The following is a 21,915-nucleotide window of genomic DNA, read 5'->3' on the forward strand; positions in this document are numbered from 1 at the left end:
AAAAACAATTTTTTTAAGTTTTATTTATTTATTTTGAGAGAGAGGGTGAGAGAGAGAGAGAGCAGAAGACGGGCAGAGAGAGAATCTCAAGTAGGCTCCACACTGTCAGCAAAGAGTCTGATACAGGGCTCGAACTCACGAACCTCAGCTGAAATCAAGAGTCGGATGCTTGGGGCGCCTGGGTGGCTCAGTCGGTTAAGCGTCCGACTTCGGCTCAGGTCATGATCTCACGGTCTGTGGGTTCAAGCCCCGCATCGGGCTCTGTGCTGACAGCTCAGAGTCTGGAGCCCGTTTCAGATTCTGTGTCTCCCTCTCTCTGTGACCCTCCCCCATTCATGCTCTGTCTCTCTCTGTCTCAAAAATAAATAAACGTTTAAAAAAAAAAATTAAAAAAAAAAAAAAAAGAGTCGGATGCTTAACCAATTGAGCCAACCACGCGCCCCTCTACTATGAATTTAACAAATTACTTCCCTTTATTCTCCAAACTCCAGTAAGAAGGTATCAGAAAAATGAGGCTTATGGAAATTATGTATTTTTTGCAAAGCTAGAGAGTTAATTGATGGTAGAATTGAGGTCTAAACCCAAAGCTCAGGAGCCTTCCACTTCAAATTCAACAAGGAGCATCTCAAAGTGTTGCTCTGGAGACCATATGGTTTAATCAGTGCCATCAGAGAGAATATCCATTTCAAGTAAATCTGAACTGGTTCTTATCAAATGGTGAATGGCCAGAGAGCTGTGGGCTCATTTTTTATTCCTTCTGGGGAACACAAAAACCCTCTCTCCATGTCCCACAGACACAAATTCTATTCTACCCGTCACTGCATTCCATCCTAGAGTTTGGTGAGGTATCTTTCTACTTTGCAAGGGTAAAGGGAGGAATATTTTTATTTTAACTCTGAGCACAAAACATCAAGCTACGTCCTTGGATATAAGGTGTTTATTTTCATTGCTGTTCAAAAAGTTAGAGCTTTGGCAAAGGATTCAAAATCCCTGTATTCCACTTCCAGCTCTGACCCTGCATGAGGCCTTCAGCCACGATAACTTTAAAACCAGGGATAACTGTCTCTGAAACTATCTCTCTAATAGGGAGGCTAAGAGAACTGCTGGGATAACATCTGTAGAGTAGTCCAAGCACTCTAGAAAACAGACACTATAAATATAGAACATTGCCCTGAACCATCTACCTTTTGTATATCCCTGCCAAAGACAGGGGGATCTTGATCATTCACACCTGTAATCTTTCTCTTCTGAAAAAGATTCACATATTATTGACATAATGCAAGGACACCTTACATTATGGTGGTGATAAACCAGTCTTCAGTTGGGAGTCAAATAATCCTTCCTCTGGGTCACTACTATGGGTAATCTGTATATTCTTACAATTCTGATTATGCAACCTGCATGATTTGTTTATGGCTGCTTTGTCCTTTAGAGTGAAAGCTTCCTGAGAGATCTCTTGTGTACTCAGCAAATGTAATTAATCAGTAAAATTTGCTATTTGACTCTTGCTATCGAGTCTATTGCTATTCGTTTACTACCTAAACGAATTTAAACCTAGATCCATTCTTCTTTCTGCTCCAGAAATTTCTTAAAAGTCTGTGAGGTCAGGTAATATCCATAAGAAAGGGTGTCTATTTTGAGTAAGTTTTGCTTTATGTAGTGGGGTGAAAGCCCAGATACTCTAATCATTTTAATAAATTCATTAAGTAGTCATTCATTCTGTGCCTGGTGCTTAGAAGCATACTGGAAGAGCTGATAAAATAAGAGAAATGCAAGGATAATAAAATGATAGTCATTAATGGAATAAGTCATTACTTAAAAACTTAAAAGAAGAAAACGCACAAATACATATTCACACATTCAAAATGTAGTACCAGTTAATATTAATTAGAGTGTTGTGGGCTAGTTACTGCACTAAGCACTTTTTAAATATCATTTCATTTAACCTTTATAAATGAAGAAACTTAAGTTCGAATACATTAAATGACCTACCTTAGGTAACAAAGCCATCAAAAGTTGAATCCAAGATTCACACCCAAGTCTGCCCCACTCCAAAGTCTTTGTCACTATACTCCCTGCTCTTATTTGTAATCAAGTATGTATTATATATGTACATATATGCAGGTTTGTGTGTGTAGGTACGTATGTGTGTATGTCTTATTTACAACTGAATAGTAGCTACTCTTTTGCCTATCTGGGAAGGCATTCTGTTCTAAGAGATACAATGAAATTAAAAAAAAATCCAGGATTTAAGGCTGCTTTATACATAAAGGTCTAAAATGGCCACGTTGGCAAGAGTCTATATCATCGTCTTTTTTATCATTATGCTAATCGTTAACATTTACTGGATACTTAGCAAGTGGCACTACTAAATGCTTTATATGCCTCATCTTATTTTATCATCACAATAAACCCACGAGGTACTAACAGTATCCCTGCTTTCCAGGTGAGAGAACCAAGGCTTAGGCAGATAAAGATACAGGCCTGTTTTCACACATTGAGTAAGAAATGGAGCTAGAATTCAAACCCATGAACCCGCTTTAATACACTAGTCTGCTGTCCTAAGCTTTCCTTGTCCAATGTATAAAAAGAAGGTAGAATTATGGCTATTCTGCCACACCTGAGTGGGGCACTGATTTGTGCTCATCCTCCGTGGTGCAAACATACAGCTAGGAAGTGGCTACTCAGTCTGAGACTATGTGTCCTAACTCCCTCAGGCACTTGGCCCCAGTTAGATGTAAGCTCCAATGAGTGACATGTGGAAAAAGTGGCCCACTCTGCTTTCAAACCTGGTCCATGAAAACCTCCCACACAGAACCTCCACCTGGATGAGGAGTCTGAGGCCCCAGAGAATAGCAGAGGCATAAAATGGCAGAGGCCCTAAGTTTGGGGAAATCAAATCACCTCTGGGAGGAAAACATTCACCAACCAGGAATGCTGACTGGTCTTGCTGAGAGAGAGAAACAAACTCCTGTTGTTAAGGCCACTAGTATTTCAGGGTTTATTTACTAAACCAACTAGCATTTATCCTATTAACGAAAGCCTTAAATGTATTTATCTTTTTCTAAGCATTCGGTATCTGCAGGGAAACAGGTTTGACACCTGATATTTCCCTGTTATTGATCAGAATTAGGTTTATACATACATAGAAGTGAAAAATACCAACTTGAGTAGGCCTTTACAACATGTTTTCATCTACATCATTTCACCTTTTGCCATTCAAGAGCAAGAGGGTGTAAGGGGTTATCTCAGTTTTAAAGATGAAGAAACTACGGCTGAGAATGGCAAAGTTTCCACACTCACATACATATATTGGACTTTAGCCCAATCTTCTTACTCAATGTCCAGTGTCCCCTTTTGCCATTCAACTTGATATCCTTTTATGGACCCAGAAAAGAGCTATTTCTTCTCTGCTCTACCCCATGCACATGATATAGTTGAAATCTTATTGATTAGGTTTTTTAATACTTTCAAAAGGCATGTACTCCTGGAAAGGTAAGCCAAAGAGCAGAATTTACAATAAAGCATTAATGATAAATGTCAGATTTAGAGAAAAGCTGGGGTCATGGGAAAAAAAAAAAAAAACTGGGGAAAGTAACCTAAAACCAGGTGGAATATTAAGAAATGCCCAAGAAAAGGAACACAAAAGAGGAACCAATTTCACTAAGGTCAGGTGGATAATATCTGTCACTGAATGCAAGAGTCATCTTAACTACCTCTTAGTTCAAGATTCTCAGGCCTTCTCAGTTCCCTAATCCATGCTACTCTGATGCTACAAGGCTCTCACATATTACATTCTGGAAAGACAGCTTGATAGTCTTAAAACAACAACAACAAAAACAAGTAACTCCACATAGAATCAGAGACCTGAGTTCAAATCAGATTTCAAAATTTTCTCCCTCTGATATTTTGGAAGATTATGTGCCAGCCTGGGTGCTTGGAGCTGGGTTACAGTGATAAATAAGAGATAAGTGGTTCTTATCCTTGGAAGCTTGGAGTGCATTAACCGTGCCAGTTAACAGCTTCTGTGATCATGGAAAAGTCAGACAATCCCTATGAATTTCATCTACTCCAAATGTTAATTCACTGGCAATATCTACAAGAGAATGGTAGAAGAGGATTCAAAGAGCTAACGTATGTGAACTTGCTCTGCAAAGGGCTGTTTAAATACAAGTGTTTGCTGAGTATTGATGTTTTCTAACACATGGATACCACAAAACACTTAATTCTACACCGACCACTAGCTAGAGGGTGTGGGAGCCTTTGTTCCTCTTCCCATCCACCCTCAGGAGCGCATCTGTTGTTACAGCATTTGGTACCTAGGAAACCTGAGGAAAGGCTAAGGACCCTTGGACCAACTGAAGTTACTGCATATTCCATGAGTTCCATGGTGAAACATCAAGCTATACCAAGTTAAGCAGATTTTTTTTACCCATTCATTTAACAAATATTTATTGAGTGCCCTGCCTCTGTGGCATTCCCTAGTGAGGAAGTCAAGAAAAAAACCATTTTAACAGTTGACTTAATTGATTGATTTTAAATTGGACTGGAGCTTGAGGGAAACAGTCCTGAGGTAGAGCCACACGAGAAAAGACTTACACTGCTTAACCTGGATGGAAAAGGCCTCTGTGAAAAAGTAGGACTTTGGCTGACACCTAAAGAACAAGTAATTGCCCATGTAGAGAGAGGAGTAGGGGAGTCCAGGCAGAAGAATCCTTATACGTGAATGCCTCAAGTTGAGGAAGAGTTCTAACAAGCTTGATTGGAAAAGGCTCGGAAGTGAAGAAGGTTGGTGGAAATCTACTTACCTACTCTCACAAGCCACTTATTCCAGAACTTCTCACAGCCTCTATTATGCTAAGGTGTACCCTGAGGCTCTATCAGAAAGATCCTGAGTATAGTTGCTGCCAAATCTAAAGTTAGACCTCTGGAAGACTAGTGCCCCCACAATACTCTGGGAAATATTCTCCTAAAGTATTGATGGTTCTATTAGTTCTGATTGTTTCAAGACACAGGTGATTTGAAATGTGCATCACTACTCGCCCTCTCACAAGGCTGCTGACACCTTAGCTAATTATTCGAAGTGTCTGATATGGTTCTCTGCATTCTGGCAGGACTCATTTGCAAAGCAAGAGATTTCCACAGATGGGCTGCAAGTCAGTTACAAGTTCAAACGGAAAAATGACTGGGTGAACACCTGATTTTTAAATGATTAAATTCAACGATGATGATCACATATATTCTTTGTATCCTAGGTCAAAGACAGGGAAAATGGGGAAAGAGCAGGACACTGCTTTTATTTACTGTCAATATATGTGCCATGAGATATAGACTTGAAAAAAGAATTATTCTTTGGCAGCAGAAAAAACATCTTATGGTCCTTCATATTTAGATTTTAGCATCTAATTGCCTATTTCCTTTTTCTGCTATTTTGTGGAAAAATGCCTAAAATCTACCTCACTTTTTCTGTACTTTATGAATGAACACTCTAATTGCTACACAGGAGAGTCTGAGGTTTTCTACCTTTAAGGCTTACCTGGATTCTTAAGTCATTGTGGCCCAAGTTATGCTATACATATTACACCTTGCTGTCTTGCTTATGAATTACATGGATAATTATATAAGTTAAATGTAGTTTTTATCAAAACAGCACAGGATTCTTGAAAGATATTGCTAGTCTTCGAAGTGAATCTGTGGCATCACTATCATCTCCCTTTTTCTTTTAATAATCTCTTCATATACACTTGTAAATGATAGTTTTGAACAGTCTATTCCTCTTTTCCCCCACATCCAAAAATTCAAAATCATGCTATTCTTCCACATTCAAAACTATCCCTGAAACCAGCAGTAGCTGTATATACATAAGGGATGTAGGCTTAGGCCCAGGGAGAGTTAAATTAATATCCTGGCTTCACCAGTTCAACTTACTGTACATCTTCATTTCCCCAGTAACACAATCTATACCCAACTGCTAACCAAGTCAATATGTGGTAAGACTAACAGCCACCCTAACTTGCCTTGATAATTATTCTCCTTTAACTGACATAATATTCAATATACTGTTGTTGAGAGCAATAATGCTAAAATTGATGCCTTGAGGGCTACAAGACAATTGAGTTTTAGCCAGATAAAATGACTTGTACACTAACAGTGCATTATAAGATTCCACAAACTTTGGACACACATTTTACAGTCTACTTGCATAAAAATGTCACATATAATTATATTCAAAGTCATTTGTGTACACCTGATCATTACTACCTATAATTTTTAAAATATTGGCCAATAACCAAATCACATTGCTGTAGAGGAAAACAGTTTATTTCTATAAGCCTAACTCTTGGGTTTTTTTTAGTGTTTTTTCAAGCAAAATGAGCATTTCTCACTACATAGTTTTAGATCCTTCAACCTCTTGATTTTTCCCTAAACCAAGAACTGTTTTCATAAGAAGCAGATGATAAAAACTGAGTAACAAAAAGCATCCTTTAAATAAAATCTATATTATATCAATCCTATCAATAAAGCAAGATAGAAACTAAACCTAGTGTTCTTCTAGTGTAAAAATCATCTATGATTTTCTCAAAATGTCTATTAAGATTTTGTCAAACTCTGTATTAAATTAATAAAAATTAATTATAACTTAAGTATCATAATAAATGACAGAATTCTTTTTTATTTTTGACAGAATTCTTTAAGTGTAACATTTCACTCCCAAATAAGAGACTTTATAAATTTCAGTACACAGTTTTGCTGAATTTTCCTCTCATACTTAATTTCTCTTGTAATTTTGTATTGTTAAAACCTGGGCCCCCATACAAAAAGAAACATGAAGTATATTTCAAAGCACATTTTCAATGTGTGCCTTAGAGATATGCTAAAATGGAGAAAAATTAACACCTAAATACTAATTTCCAGGAAAACAAAGAATAGGTACTGGTCAAGGCAAAACATTAGGACCATATCACAGAACATCCAGCAGGTCCTATATTTATTGTCATCAAAATGCTATAGTGAACTGGGTTAAGAGGGCAAATAATCAGTCATTCACATATCTGTCTGGACAGGAAGATACTGTGCTCCAAATGTCTTAGGTAAAAATATACACATAGAACTGAAATACAGCATTGATGGTATTACAGGAAAGATGGTACGAGATTGGGGCATACTGCTTTAGGTTTTGAATAAAGAGTGCTTAGCCAAGCTAACACTTCTGTTCAAAAATGTGCAAGAGTTTTGTTCCTTTCTGTAGAGTAAGAGCTATCCCAAATGGATATTAATAATCCTGTTGTAGAAATGACTGTAGAAAGATGTGGTACCATATGTATCTCCAGGCCAGGATAAGCAGGGATTGTGAAACTGGTTCCGTGCTTTATTTTTCCTGGCCCCTTCCTCCTGGACCTCATGCCCCCTCATGTCCCCTGACCACCCAGCACTTAACTTTCCACTCACCCCACTGAAATGGCCCCATCCTGAGGCAAATGAGATAATGCTTGTGAAGGTCTTTTATAAACTGAAAACGTAATATATAATTATTCCTATTATCATCATCATCTTGTCTTCTGAGGGCCAAATTCTCTGTGCCTTCCAAGTTGACATCTCACTAAACTAAGTAATGATTCAGTGCTAACCAAAGCAGTCACGGGAGCCGACAGGTATTCCACCTTCTGTCTCTCTCTACTTCCTGCCATACCTCTCTGCTCTCCTGCCCTTGCTAACACCTGGAGGTACCACATAGGAGAACGACAGGAATGTGTGTGTTTTTATGCCAGGTTAAAGCAAGAGGGAGATGTGAGGCTCCCCACTCATCACATACCAAGCTGGCAGCCAAGGGCTTGCACACAGCACAGGGCAATTCAGGGAATAAACGAGCCTGGCAGAGCCAAAAACAATTTTTTTTTTGAAGGGGTCAATTCTCCTGATATTATCCCCATAAGAAATTTCAAAAATCACTTCAGATTCTACCTTCTCCAACTGTGATCTCCTTTGGCAGGAGGGAGTACTTCTTCATCGTCCAGTGTAGTCTTTTTGGATCCTGGGGTCTCCCAACATGCTGTTTTCAACATTTACCCTTCAAGGGTCGTAGGAAGACAGATGGCCATAAAAACATTTCAGAGGCAAAGTACACAATGCAAAACGACTCATACTGCAAAAAATGACGAAAAAATGCAGGGAGGTTGGGGGCGGGGGTGGGAAGTGGAGGCTGCAGGCCTCTAGGAAAAGTCTAAAAAGACCCTTACCAGATTGGAAGTGCCACTGACACAAAGAAGGAGCTCAAGCTAGAAGAAGAGGTGTTGTGAAAGCCACATCTATAACAATGTCTGTGTGTTTTGGAATGTGAGGGTTTTCTAGTTATAAAAGCAGGGAGTTTACAGAGGTTACAGTTCTTTTGACTCTGATGAAGAAGCAATAAATAGGGTACACAGACAACCCCCCAAAAATCACCAAATGCACCAATTCAGTGCCAGCTAAAGCTCTATAAACCCAGATGAAATGTAATCTCAGATTTTCGTATACCCATCACCCACCTCAAAGAGCCCTTCCTTTTAGTAGGGCTACAGTCAGACTTGTTGGAGAAGCAGGAAGCTCATGTTGTAGGGAGAGAGCACTGCATTTAAAAAGATGCAAACAAAGCAACACTAGGCAACAGGCCACTTTTTCCTTTTTAATATCTGCCACTGAGGCCCCATGCCAGCGTGCTGGGACACACTGCCTTCCCCCCGGTTCCCTGACAAGCCTGCCAAAAGGACCAGTTTCATCAGAAGAGGGTGCGCATGCCCAGGCCTGCAAGGGGCAGGAAAGAGACCAGGTTTGCAAGGGTTCTCCCTCAAGCCCTCCTAGAGCTGCCCAGACACGAGCTTCATTGTCCTCCCCCTACCTGAAGGATGTACCCCCGGACGTAGTCCCGCAGAGTCCAGCCCAGGCCGTGCAAGATGTGCAACACCTCCTCCTGCTTCAGGACACTGAAGAGACGGTCTAGAAGGATCTTTAGCCGCACAGGCACCGCTTGTGTCCCGTAGAGCATCAGGCTGCTGATGTCGAACACCACGTTGGACTGCACAATCTCCACCTGGGTGGGGTGGTATAGGTGCTGCGTGCTGAGCTTATCCAAGGCTGTGGTGGTCCCACCAAAGTTCCGGAAAGGGAAAGGACAGAGACAAAGAAAGTAGAAACAAGTCACTGGAAGTTATCAGGGCTCCATTTCTACAGATGGATCATAACCGCAGATGTTGAAGCAAAATTTTGCAATGTAAATAGTTCTCTCCCCACCCCCTTCCTATTTTGCTTTTTTTTCTTTTTTTGATGGTTTATAAATTGCAGACGACAGCAAATGCAAAACACATTTGACTTTTAGAAAGAGAGCACCGGAGAATGTTTCTAAATGACTGTGGCTGGCTCTAAAAACCTAATTAATTTGCTAATTGAACTATGGCTCAGCCCAAGTTACCATGGTGTCCTCCACCCCTCACCAAAGACAGACCAACAAACAATTCCCAACTCCTGCCATAAGAGCAGGCTCAACGGATACCAGTTTTCTGAATAAGATCAGGAATACCTGAATGGTTTAAAGAGGAAGAGAAACACGTTCTTTAGACTACAGGGGTAAAAGGCCTAATTTGAGGGAATAAGGAAAGTGTGACATCTGTGTAGAGGGCTAGTAATTTAACTCAAACGAAATTAGCGTGCAAGGATTATCCCAAGAAGTAGTTCTTTCAACTCTCCCTCTTGCTATTCACCTGTTAGACAGTTTAATGTTCCCTGGCATGTTCACAAAAAAATACAAATTGTAACTTAGTCCCTTTTTATTAACAGTTATGATAAGGGTTTAGAATCAGATGAAAAAGGGGAGGGGTGGGAAATGAGAAAAATCGAAGTTGAAGAATTTCTGTGTATTTCAGGAGCATTATGTCAGTACAGAAAACAGGATGACCATTCTCGCAGTAAACACTTGAGGCCTTTTTCTCTTCATATGTAGGAAGTTACATCTAGATCTAAAAGCCAAGATAAGGTCATACCTTCCAGTCCCCATCCTTATCTGAGTTCCTGGGAACGCTACTGCAGATAATGTAATTACATTTTCCTCAGTTTCTCTAATGTGAACAATTAAGATAACATTGTCTCATCTACAAGGCTCAAAGAGACACTGCAAAGATTGAGATAATGAAGGAGAAGTGCTTTGAACTGGTTAAGAGAACACAAAAGCCTTAGATCAACTGTCAGAATTATACACATATGACCTTCCAGAGATTAGAAAAGATAAACATGTGAGCCTGAAAGATGGTCATCTAAACTCGTAAGTCAGGGAAATGGATACCAGACAACAACCAGGCTCAAATCATAACTACACCTGAGAGTGCCCAAGGTTTCTCCAAGTTCTAAACCAATGCCTGGCCTTTCTCTACCACTCTTCCCACCACCTGACCTCCTCACAGTATAGGTAACTGTATATGTGCACACTGAGCTACTCCTGTTTTAATATGCCAGTATTTCTGCATATTAATGCAGGTATTTAAAAGTACATGCACACACACACATTTTTTTTTTTTTTTAAGTATTTCAAATGTATTTTTTCCAGGGTTCCTCCTCCACTCTCGTTTCCTCCTGACTTATGGTCACCAGAGAGTTCATGTACTCTTGATAAATTGCTTTCTTACATCCACAGTGTAAAGGCCCTTATCATTTACCCGCTGGCTTCATTCAACACATTTACTCCCAGGAATACTTTGTCAAAGAGTTCGGGTTTCCTCATACTTCATTTCTTGAAGCTGATTTGTCTGATCTTTCCTATTCTAGTGGTTAAGTCAACTTTGAATAAATAGCTTTAAAAATTAATTTAACGTTTGGGAAAGATAAGGGATTCACAAGCCTAGGGATTGAAGTCTTCTCTCACTCCACAGGGCATTTAGACTGCAAAAATGCAGGAATGAGGTATTATTATCCCTGTTCTTCTTCAAATACAGCTTTTCTACTCAGCCTTCTGATGAGTAAGCTGCTCTGCTTAAAGAATCCAGCGGCCAGGTCAGGGAAAATCTGCTCCTCTCCCCATTTCCCTTCATCAACCCTCCTGGCCTGCATCAAACACTTCTTCACCAAATACACTGCTATGACCACACATATGAAACCAAGCGGGCTCAGTAGAGGGAAAGTAAGATGACACTAAATCTCGATTTTTGTACCTATGTTTGGTACCTATAGCCATGCATTAAGTACATGCAGGTGTGTGTACTATGTGTGCAAGGGCTGGGTGGAAAGTTGTCACTCTCTCTCTCCTACTCTTCAAAAAAGGGCTGGCAGTTTAAGAAGATGAAAAGGACTAAACTGTTGAGAAGTTGTTCAAAGAACTGAAAGAGCACAACTGGAAACATAAGGCAAAAACATTTCCCTAAAAATGCTTTTGAGAACATCAGAAAGTGAGAATAATATGATAAGGACATTACCTGATTCTTCTTCATAAATACGCCATATGTCAAAAAGTAAGAATACTACTATAAGCCACATAAATATGTGGTCAACAACATTTTCTGTAAAAGTCCAGACAGTAAATATTTTAGGTTTGTGGGTCATATGTTCTGTTTCACAAGTACTCACCTCTGCTGTTAAAGAGGAAGAGCAGACAAGCCTTAAATTAATGGCGTGCGGTGTTCTAATAAAACTTTATTTACACAAACATATGGAGCATGAAAGGGTGGGCCAGGTATTTAAAGAAAGTCAACAGTAGATAAGAGGAAAAACCTGAGAGTGTGATTTAAGCAGAAATTACCTAGGAGATGAGCCACAGATGAAGGCTTGAAAAATATTAAACTACCCAGCTTTCAGATGTCAACTACAAACTTCAGCTTAAACAGATCATCAAAGATTATTTATTATCTGTCAAATTTCTTGAACGTATCAAAATTTTCTGCTTTTGGATCATACCGAGTCACCAAGTTGTCAACCACTTTTGGGGATGTCTCCTAGGTGGGCAATGGGTAAGTGACAATTTTTTAAGTGTCATAATAACAATAAACTAAGAACTGGGTATCTGCCCAATGTCATGATTTTCCTGAATCTGACTGTGGAGAACTCAAGTCTGAGTCTTGGTGGGTTTAGGAACATGAAGTGGGCCAATGGGGATGAATGGGAGGTAAGGCAAGAACTTATTCATGAGAATAAGTGAAAAAAGTCACCTACCTTTATACTTGAAGGGTCTAACCATCTTAAATTATCCTGTACCAATGGTATTCCCCAAATTCCATTTCAAATGAAATCTTTTTTTTTCATATTTATTTATTTTTGAGAGACAGAGATAGAGGCAGTGAATGGGGGGAGGGGCAGAGAGAGAAGGGGGGAGAGAGAGAGAGAGAGAGAGAGGCGGGGGCGGGGGGGGGGAGGTGGTAGACAGAATCTGAAGTAGGCTCCAAGCTCAGAGCCATCAGCACAGAGCCTGACACGGGGCTCAAACCCACAAACCACGAGATCATGACCTGAGCCAAAGTCAGATGCTTAACTGGTTGAGCCACCCAGGAACCCCTGAAATGAAATCTTAACAAAAACTGGATATAAAGATATATAAAATGAAAGCTACCCTTAGTGAAGCTGGAGTGCATGTGGATTAGAGAGCTTCCAATAATTTGTTCCTCTCTTCTTCCCTTCAACTTGTTTAAGCATTTCAGTGGAACCCCTAGGGTTCCTGGAAGCACAGTTTTTAAAAAAGCACTTTTCTATACAATAAGATGTTATCAAATGCTTTGTCTGCTTTGCATCTACTCCCTTTCACTCTGGTACCAGAAACTGGATTTCCCTTTGGGTAGCCACTCTTCTCCTACACTCAGTATCAATTATTCCATCAACTAGAATGTTCCTTAAGCCAGGCCAGGAAAACCAGGACATCCCAGGCCCCTGGCCACAGCAACTGGTTTAAGAATGGGCAAGTGACCTAAGTCTGAAAGGTGAAATTGAATGTAGGATTTTACTTTGAACTCCTGGTAAGTCTTCCCTTTCCTAGATATTTGTAGCTAATACATATGCTTGAGAATGAGAATCATATAGAAGGCAGTCTGCAAGATGGTCTGAGAAAGACCAACCACTGATAATACTGTTTGATATAGAAGATATGGATATGGCAGTGTTGAGGCTGGCACTATCCCCTGAAGTTTTCTGCCACATGAGCCAAAAAAAAAAAAAAAACAAAAACAAAAAACTCTCTCCACACACTCCCCTTATATGTCTGCTTGAAGTAGTATTCCATAATTTGTATCAAAAAATATTCCACTTTTGGGGGTACTTTTCCAGCTGGATACCATGTAATTTCAAAGCAGCTATCAATGGTTCAACTAGTTCCAGCCCAAATTTCTCCAATTCACAATTCCAATTGTAATTCACAATTTCTCCAATGACTGGAATAAAGGTACCCTTAACAATTTCATATCTTATACAAATTTACAAAGGGTAATGGACACCATCAACATTATTAAATAAATTGTATGTGGGGGTGGGGGGCTAAGGGAAATGACCATGTAAGTAATAAGTAAATGTCAGGCATTCTAGGGGGTTACAATGATCTACTTTAATCCTTTAAAAAATAAAAAACCACACAGTATTACTATTATTGGCTATTCAGAGATCACAGGCTCAATGAGGTTAAGTAACTGAACTAAGGTCACGTAGTTATTTCTCCCAAGAAAATTCTGTTTCTACCACATGTTCAGATAAACAGTCAATAAGTCTGGAAACTTGCAAATCTTCATCATGTTGGAAGTCCCTAACTCGCAGCAATCTGGGCTTCTTGCCCATCACTCTGCTGAAGCAAGCATTTCAAAGGTCACCAACACCTGCCTTACTATGAAATCCAATAGCTTTTTTCCTTCATTATTCTCCATGATCTCTTCACAGCAGCTGACCTTATTGATCACCACTCCTCCTATATTGCTCTTCTCCTTCATTCATGCATACATTCATTTATTCACCAGCACTTAAAAACTTATCACCAAGGTAGGTGCTGCATGCAGATGCAAAAGTAATTTATGTTGTGGCCTCCACCTTCAAAAGTAGACAGATGCAATCAGTATAAATGCCAGAAAAGAGATTTGATAAAAGTACTGTAGGATACAGAAGAGAGGGCAACTCTGCCAGGAAGGCATTGTTATATATGACAACTAAGAATTCAGCAAGTGAGAGAGGAGGAGAGCAATCTAGGTAGATGCTAAGGCAGGCGTTCTCAAACATTATGTGCATCAGAAATCACCTCAAGGGCTTATGACAACACAGATTGCTGGACCACTGCCTCCAGAGTTTCTGATTGGGTCTGTGGTGGGGACCAAGGATTTACATTTCTAATAAGTCTCTACAGGAGGCTGATGTTGCTGGCCAGGGACCACACTTTGAGAACCACTGATATGTGTCAGAGAATAGACTACCCAAAGAATGTGTAATACTTGAGGCAAAATAGTTAGAGATAAGTACAAAAGAATCAGATGGGCAATCTATGGAGCCTTCGTACTAAAGGCCAAAGCTATGGAAAGTGTATGATATAATTTTATTTCTTGTTAACAGGACATAGAAAATACTAAACATTTTATAACATTAGAATGATTTATAATTTTAGATACAAAATTTTGACAAGGGCCTAGAAGTTTAAAACAATAGTTGTCAGCTTGAGGGATATGGCGCATGGTCAGCAGTAACTAAACAGCTACTGACGAAGGTGCTGAGCAAACCTCAGCCACAGAGCCACAACCCCCTCTGAGGAAGTCGAGAGAGAGATGGTCAGGGTTAGTTTGAAAACAGATGACTCTGATATATACCATTACACATGCCACACCAAAAATCACAGACAGAGTTGGGTGAAGGGATGGGCTAGAGTCAAGTGTATAGAGTAGAACATGTTTGCAATACTCCACTGGGAGATGCCTTAACTTGGTGGACTTCAAACTATGACGGGCCTACACGTGAGGTTAAGGCCTTCCGAGAAATATGCAGACATGGGGACTCAATTTCCAGACCCTGTAATCCTCTATTTAGTCTTTCCTAAAATTGATCCACCTGAGAACAGGCCTGTATGCACATAGAGATTAGCCATTCACATTTCTCCTTTAAAAAACCGTACCCTTCCTTCTTTACAAAATAATGGTGTATCCTCTGACTGGCCTTATACGGCCGTGCTGACTCAGTGTGGAAAACTCTCCTGGTGCTGAAATAAATGAGGCTTTGTGAAAACCTCCTTTAATGATTAATAAAAGCACCAAGAACCTGGAAGGGGTGCTCTTCTCATGATTATACCTATATGGGTAAAGGGTAGCTAGAACTTGATACGTGGGTCTATGTTGGAATATTCAGAATTCAGATAGAAAGTAAAATGGGACAGGAGTAATGCACTCACCTCTAGCATTCCTACCTATTTGAATAACGAATCACTCTTTGGAAAATATCCTGTAAGAGCAAAGCCAAAGTGTCCAATACTGAAAACGGCTTTTGCCTCCCAACATATTAAAAGTTAAACCATTCTTTTCAATTAATCCTGACACTCATCCCTAAACGTAGCAATCATCACCTGGAAGAAAAGGCTCTGAGTATATGAATACTTGTAAATTCAGTAAATTCAGTTTGAATATTTCCTAGACCTACAAAATTTGTAAGGCACACTAGATAAAACATGAGATTTGAAATTTTGCATGATTTCTTTCAGAAACTATGCTGATCACTTAATAAGGTATTATTTAATCAAATAATATCAAAATATTTCAGTTATGGTTATTCATCATTTTCATCTTATTTTTTTATAAAATTTTGAATATTTTGCACATCTTATTAATAAAAGTAAAATTAACATAAATTATGATCTAAATGCTAAAGCACTTACTTTTTAGCAGTACGTAACTTCTTTCATAAATACACAAAAAGTTTGGCCATGAGATCTAGGCAAATTAATAAATTTTTTTATAATACGTGACTCTTAACCTAATTTGTTCTTAGACTCCAACACTATATTGTGATACACACATGGAACCCCATTATCAAAGTAAGACCATGACTTTTTATTCATGACTTCTAATATATTTTTCACTTCATAAAAACCTTAGGTTTATATATTACATCATAACCAATTAATAAGAAATAGCGTTTCTGTTGTAAAGTGAATAATTTTATTAGCTCCACATTTTATTCTAGACTGTTTTAGTAATCTACTCTATGAAATCCAGTCTACAACATATTGATTTTTTAATAATTTTCTCAAAATGCATATTAATATATTCACTTTATTTGAACTGAAATGTGAGTTCAATTTTTTCCAATGAAAATTAAATTAGATTTGGCAGCATGATTTGACCATGAGCACTGGTGAAAATTTTCAGTCAAGATAACTAAATCTGCAATGACAGAAATATCTCTTTTCAAAAAAAAAAAGCATATTGCAGAAACTATTTGAATACAGCATTTTTATTTCCTCAATCTTTTCTGTGTATACTAGAATAAATAATATGCCTCTAAATGAAAGACTAATGGCTAAATTTATAAATAGGCATTAATAGGTTTAAAATTTCCAGAAACTGAATTGGTGAATGACTATGACAACATCTAGGTAATAAGGTATGTGATTTTCATTCCTTTCCTTTTAACAGAACTAATTGATCATTGTGTAATTTTGGGCATGTAATTTGAAATGACTTCTAAGAACTGAATGATGATGGAATAAAGTTGCTAATCCCACCTATTAATGTGAGCAAGTATCTCAGTAGTAGTATCTGCAGAATGGAGGAATGATAGTGCACCTTTTTCTCTTTCTTACACGAAGTATTATTCATTTCCTGATATATGAACTAATCTGGGAAGAAAAAAATTATAGCCCCATCCATTTTATATCTAACAAAAATCCATTTTATGCTTAATAAATTATAAAAATTTGTAATATATACATTGTTTTGGATTTTATCATCTTGATCAAATTAAACAATAAAATTTCTATTTACATTGTTTTCTTAATTCTTGTGGCTGGCATGTATAAGTTGAATGATATAAGACTTATCACCGAACATATGATTGCATTTATAGTAAGGTAATTTGGGGACAGTGAACTGGAAACAAGAGTTAAGGAGATAAAAAAAATAATCATGACTTAAAACAATGATTTAAAATTCCCAGTGTTAAAAAAAAAAAAAAAAAAGATCGTTGTCCTCCCAATAAGGGACAGTTTCTTAAGGACAGACTCCAAAGGTTCAAATCTGAGCTCTGTTACCTATTTGCTGTATGACCTTGGCAAGTTACTTAGTATAGGAAAATGTTAGGATGGCTCTTCATTTTCAAAACTCTTTTTGGTGGCAAGCAAGCCAAAAGCTTGAAGACCACTACCTTAACTCAAGGAAGCAAGGAAGGAAGAACACAGAACCAAGACCAAGCTAAAAAGTGTGGGGAAGAAAACAGACGCTTACAGAGATGATGAGACACAGATACAGGATGACTAAAATTTTCTAGTTTGGGGGTGTAGAACGGAAATCAATAGAGATGCCCGGGAAGCATCAGGATTCTAGAGGAGCTGCCTCTGCAGCTGCCTAAGATGAGCTGCCTCTAGGAATCCAACCACTCTTACTCTACGCATGTGAATCCTAACCTACCCAAGCTCCATGTCCTCAACTGTAAACATGTACTTGACCCTTAGTGCTGTGAAAAGTAGAACTAAGGAAACTAGGCTTGAAACAAACCTTTGTGTTACTGTTGTTATTTTCTGATTAGATATGTCAAAAGTACTCACTGAAAAAACGCTGTAGATGAAAGACAACAACAATAAAACAATCATCTATAATCCCATCATCCAAAAACTGCTAATGTCCACATGTTGATATAGTTACATCTACTTTTTTCAGTCCGTAATTTTTATATGGTTGAGGTCCACACCATGGATACAAATTTCTATCTTGCTGGTGGTGTTTTTCTAACTGAACATTATATATAGCAAAAACATTCAAAATTATCTCAAGCTACTTAGTACACATAACTTTTTTCACCACAGTTTCTCCTGGATCAATTCCTCCTCTCTGGCCTAACTTCTACCACTTTAGCACAGACTTTTAGACTCTCACACCTCCATTACTGCAAGTAACCCCTGATGGTCTGGTCTATCTCTGTTCTCTCTGGCCTAAATACAACCTAAATACAACCCACAAGTCGCTCTTTTCTACCTTACTCCCCCTTTACACAAAGTCCTTAACCTGGGTCAGAAAACCTTGGCCAGATCAAATTACTATCCATCCTAGTAACTGACACAGGCCTCTGTTCCAACCACAATGAGCTATACATTACCTTTCAAACATTCCTAGCACTTTAGTATTTGGTCACTCAATGAATATTTCTAGGCACTATGCTAAGTTTTAGAGATTTAGTGGAGAACAAAACAGGTATGATTCAAGCCACCTTGAAGTTAATAGGCTACTGAGGAAAACAGACATCTTAAACATACTCATTAATGCACAGAATTACAAACTGGGTATGCAACATGAGAACATAATTTAAATGGGTAACAAATTAATTGGCTCTTCTAGGCAAAGCCAATTCTGCTAGCACATGAGAAAGAGTAGCAGAATAATACAGGATGAGGCTGGAGACACAAGCAGGGTTCCATCTGCTAAACTACATTAATTTTTTTTTTGTTTGTTTTCAATGCTGTTCCTTAACTGCCTTTCCTCCCTCTTATTTACCTTTCTGACTAAATTTTTCTTTTAGCTTCAAGTTCCATTTTCTTTTTCCATGAGGTCTGGAGAAGTCCCTTCATCTAAGAGCCAACTGTCTCAATAATGATGTATGCCAAACATGTACATCCCAAACATATGGTGCCCATTTACTGGGTCACTTATGTGCCCATTTTATCACAAGAGCCTGATGTTAAGCAGCAACCATATCTGACACATAATCGACTCAAGGGTGTCCAGCCCTCATATTGTTGAATGGATAAACACAGTTAAGTGAACATAATATAGAAAAAGACCATTAGTGTATTTGCACTGAAAAGCTAAATGCGTGATTCTACTGTGCCACCAAATTCTTAATTTCACCCATGTCCCTCTCCTTTTATCTTTATACTCCTCTAGAGAACAGTGGAGGTAGGTAATTGTGGCAGTTTAGGGAGTGAGGTGGGGCTGCTAGCTGAACAGAAACTGACCGAGCCTTGCATAATCTATTCCCTTTCCTACTACTTGAGAATTATTTGGGGGCATCCAATGGATTTCTAGGTAACAGCAAGATGAAATCCAGTATTGTTAAAATAAGCTTGATGACATGGTGCATAGACTAGAACATAATGTACAGACATTATGAAAATCATAGGACAGATCACTAGATCTGTGATCAATGTGCTAGACTTATGGCCTCATAGCTATAGGAAAAGGTATATATAGCTGGTCCAGACTTTGGACAGAAGTCAGAGAAGAGTCACACATTAAGACTGTAAGAACAGCATCTACAAAGAAAAGGTTATTTTTCTTTTATAAAAGGTCTATAGAAAAAAAAGCCAGTAGATAAATGAATCTCTTTTTAGTATGTGGAATTTTATCTGGTAAAAGAAAAAGGCTTAACTGTACAATATAGATACTAGTTAGAAAAAGAAAATTCATACAAGAGTTTCTTAAACTGTGAATTAGATAACTGAGTGAACGTAATTTACCTGGATTTCCTTAAAGTGGCAAAAACCGAAGCTTAAACTAGTAATTTTCTAGCTATAAAACAAAGGAGAAATTGAGGTCTGGATATCAAACTTTTAATAAACACTTTGACCGGATTAGACCCCAAAATGACACATAAGTCTGGATGAAGAAAACTCATTTCTGTTAAAAACAGAATCAACATAAGGAAACAGCCAGAATTTTTATGGTTCATTAATGTAAATGTATAAAGCAAATGCAAATTAAGTATAAAACATAATGCAAAATATGTAATAAATACGAATATACACTTTTAACAATATTGCTAACTTAAAGAACAAAGTAATGTTCTTTACAAAATTCTGTTTTCAAAAGTATAAAATAGTGCTGGGGGTGGGTGGGTGAAGAGTGGTTATAAAAGAACTTGCATCTATCAAATGAAATGTGAATAACTATTTTTTATTTCAATTTTTAATAACAGGAATTACTCCCCAAACCTTCAAGTAAATTAAAATAAATGTAAACCTGTAATTCTACAGACTTCACTTCTAATATTTTCTGTGAAGGTCACAGAAATAAGAACATATTCAGATAGTTTTTTTTCTTAATGTAGGAGTATAAAAGTGCTTTTCACTGATCCTAGAAAACTGGCTCTCAGTGATAGTTTATAGTTCTTAGTTTTCCACAACTTTTTTAAACCTAACTTTCTTTAAAAGCCAGATTCAAGTGAGTTAGGTGGTTTTCTCAGGAATATGTTCGAATATTTCAGGCCCTGATGTCCAGTGGACTCCATGTAACAGCTGTTCAGACATGGCAGTGTGAAGCTCAGAGCCATTCAATCAGGAGTGAGCCAAGTGAGGCAACTTTTCAAAGCCACCTACTTTGCAGAGGAAAACAATGAAAAATTTGTATGAAAATGGCCTAAAAGGAAATCTTTTATATCACTAATTTCCAGTCTTGCCCTGGACATTTTTAAAATTTTAAATACTAATTTGAAGCAATTTTACAAGTAAGAAAGAAAAAGTAAAGAAACTCATTCTTTCATTTTGGGAGAAAGGCCAAGTGAGCCTTAAACTGGAAAGCTAATTGTTTCGAGAACCCCATGTCTCTTGCCTCAATTCCCCCTTGGATTCTAAATTATAACAGCATCAAGTGGTCAGCTTTTAGGAGCTCCAGGTCAAAGAGCATGATTTTAATTTCTAATAGATTAACATTTAACATGTGTTTTTTAAGGGATTGTTTTATGGAATTCATTCCACAATTACTTTAAAAGTTCAGAAATGAAGTTGTTAGGGACACGATTTTCTAAGAGCAATTTCTGGGGTCAGATTTTAAAGTTTTGATCACTGGGAATATTGTTCCCTTTCCTACTTCAAATACCCAAATACTCTGAATTTATGAGGGTGGGTGGCTCTTCATTCTTGCTAATATCACCAATAATTTCCAATTATATCATACTTTATAATATGCATGCTATACCCAATATAATGATATGTCATTTCAATGTAGCTAGCCCATGAACTTCTACAGGTTTAATGGGATTTTGCGTATTTAGAATTTCATCATAAAGGGACCCTTTGGAATCATTATAACATCAATCCTTTCCCATTATAAGACTCAGCTCTCTAACTAGGCGAGAGAGCATCAGGGCGCAAGGCAAAGGCTTAGCCTACTCATAGATCGTGAGCCAGACCCTAATAAAAGCCATAGCACTTGGGGAAAACATTAATAAATGGCAATGATGACATATTAAAAACTTTTTAGTGAATCAGAGAATCGATCATGAAGGCAGACAATGACTGTTATTAAAAGAATTCCTTATGACTTGAAGTAATATTTAGATCTGCAATTTTATTCACTACTTTTGGGGAAAAGAACCATATAATTGGGGAAAATTTAAGTACAAAATAACTCATGTTCCATTTAAGTCACAACTTTCTAAATGTAACTGTCAAGGTTGAATTAATTAGGATACTTAATACCGAGGAGAAGGCTTGCTTCGAGAATTTTTTTTAAAAAAAGAAGAAAAGGAATGATATATAGCTGAAAGAGTGATCCCCAAGCCTGGTGATAAAAGCTGTCAGCCCTTATGTGCGAAGGGTTTATTTTTTTCCTTGAACAAACAGTGTGTCAGTGTTTTTAAGTAAAATAAAACAAAAACCTACTGAGCCTCCATAAACTCCAATTACATTACTATACCTTATCATGCCTTATGTGAATGGCTCTTGATTTTTTCTTGTCCCTTCCTACACGAGGGATAAGTATATGAATACTCTTCTGGTTCATTACGAATGTGATTCTAATCTGTAGC

The 21,915-nt window shown here is 37.9% G+C and overlaps 1 protein-coding gene across 13 annotated transcripts in view; it reads right to left on the minus strand.

The window, feature by feature from the left end:
* Window positions 1–21,915, minus strand: part of BNC2 (basonuclin zinc finger protein 2) — a 433,693-nt gene that overhangs the window by 121,955 nt on the left and 289,823 nt on the right. For all 13 annotated transcript variants that reach the window (XM_060609708.3, XM_060609702.3, XM_078436773.2 and 10 more), the window contains one exon: window positions 8,876–9,111. In XM_060609708.3, coding sequence (XP_060465691.1) covers window positions 8,876–9,111 — 236 coding nt within the window. The remainder of the gene's footprint in view (window positions 1–8,875; window positions 9,112–21,915) is intronic.

This window comes from Panthera onca, chromosome D4 (genome assembly GCF_046562875.1).
Source record: "Panthera onca isolate mPanOnc1 chromosome D4, mPanOnc1 haplotype 2, whole genome shotgun sequence".
NCBI lineage: Eukaryota > Metazoa > Chordata > Mammalia > Carnivora > Felidae > Panthera > Panthera onca.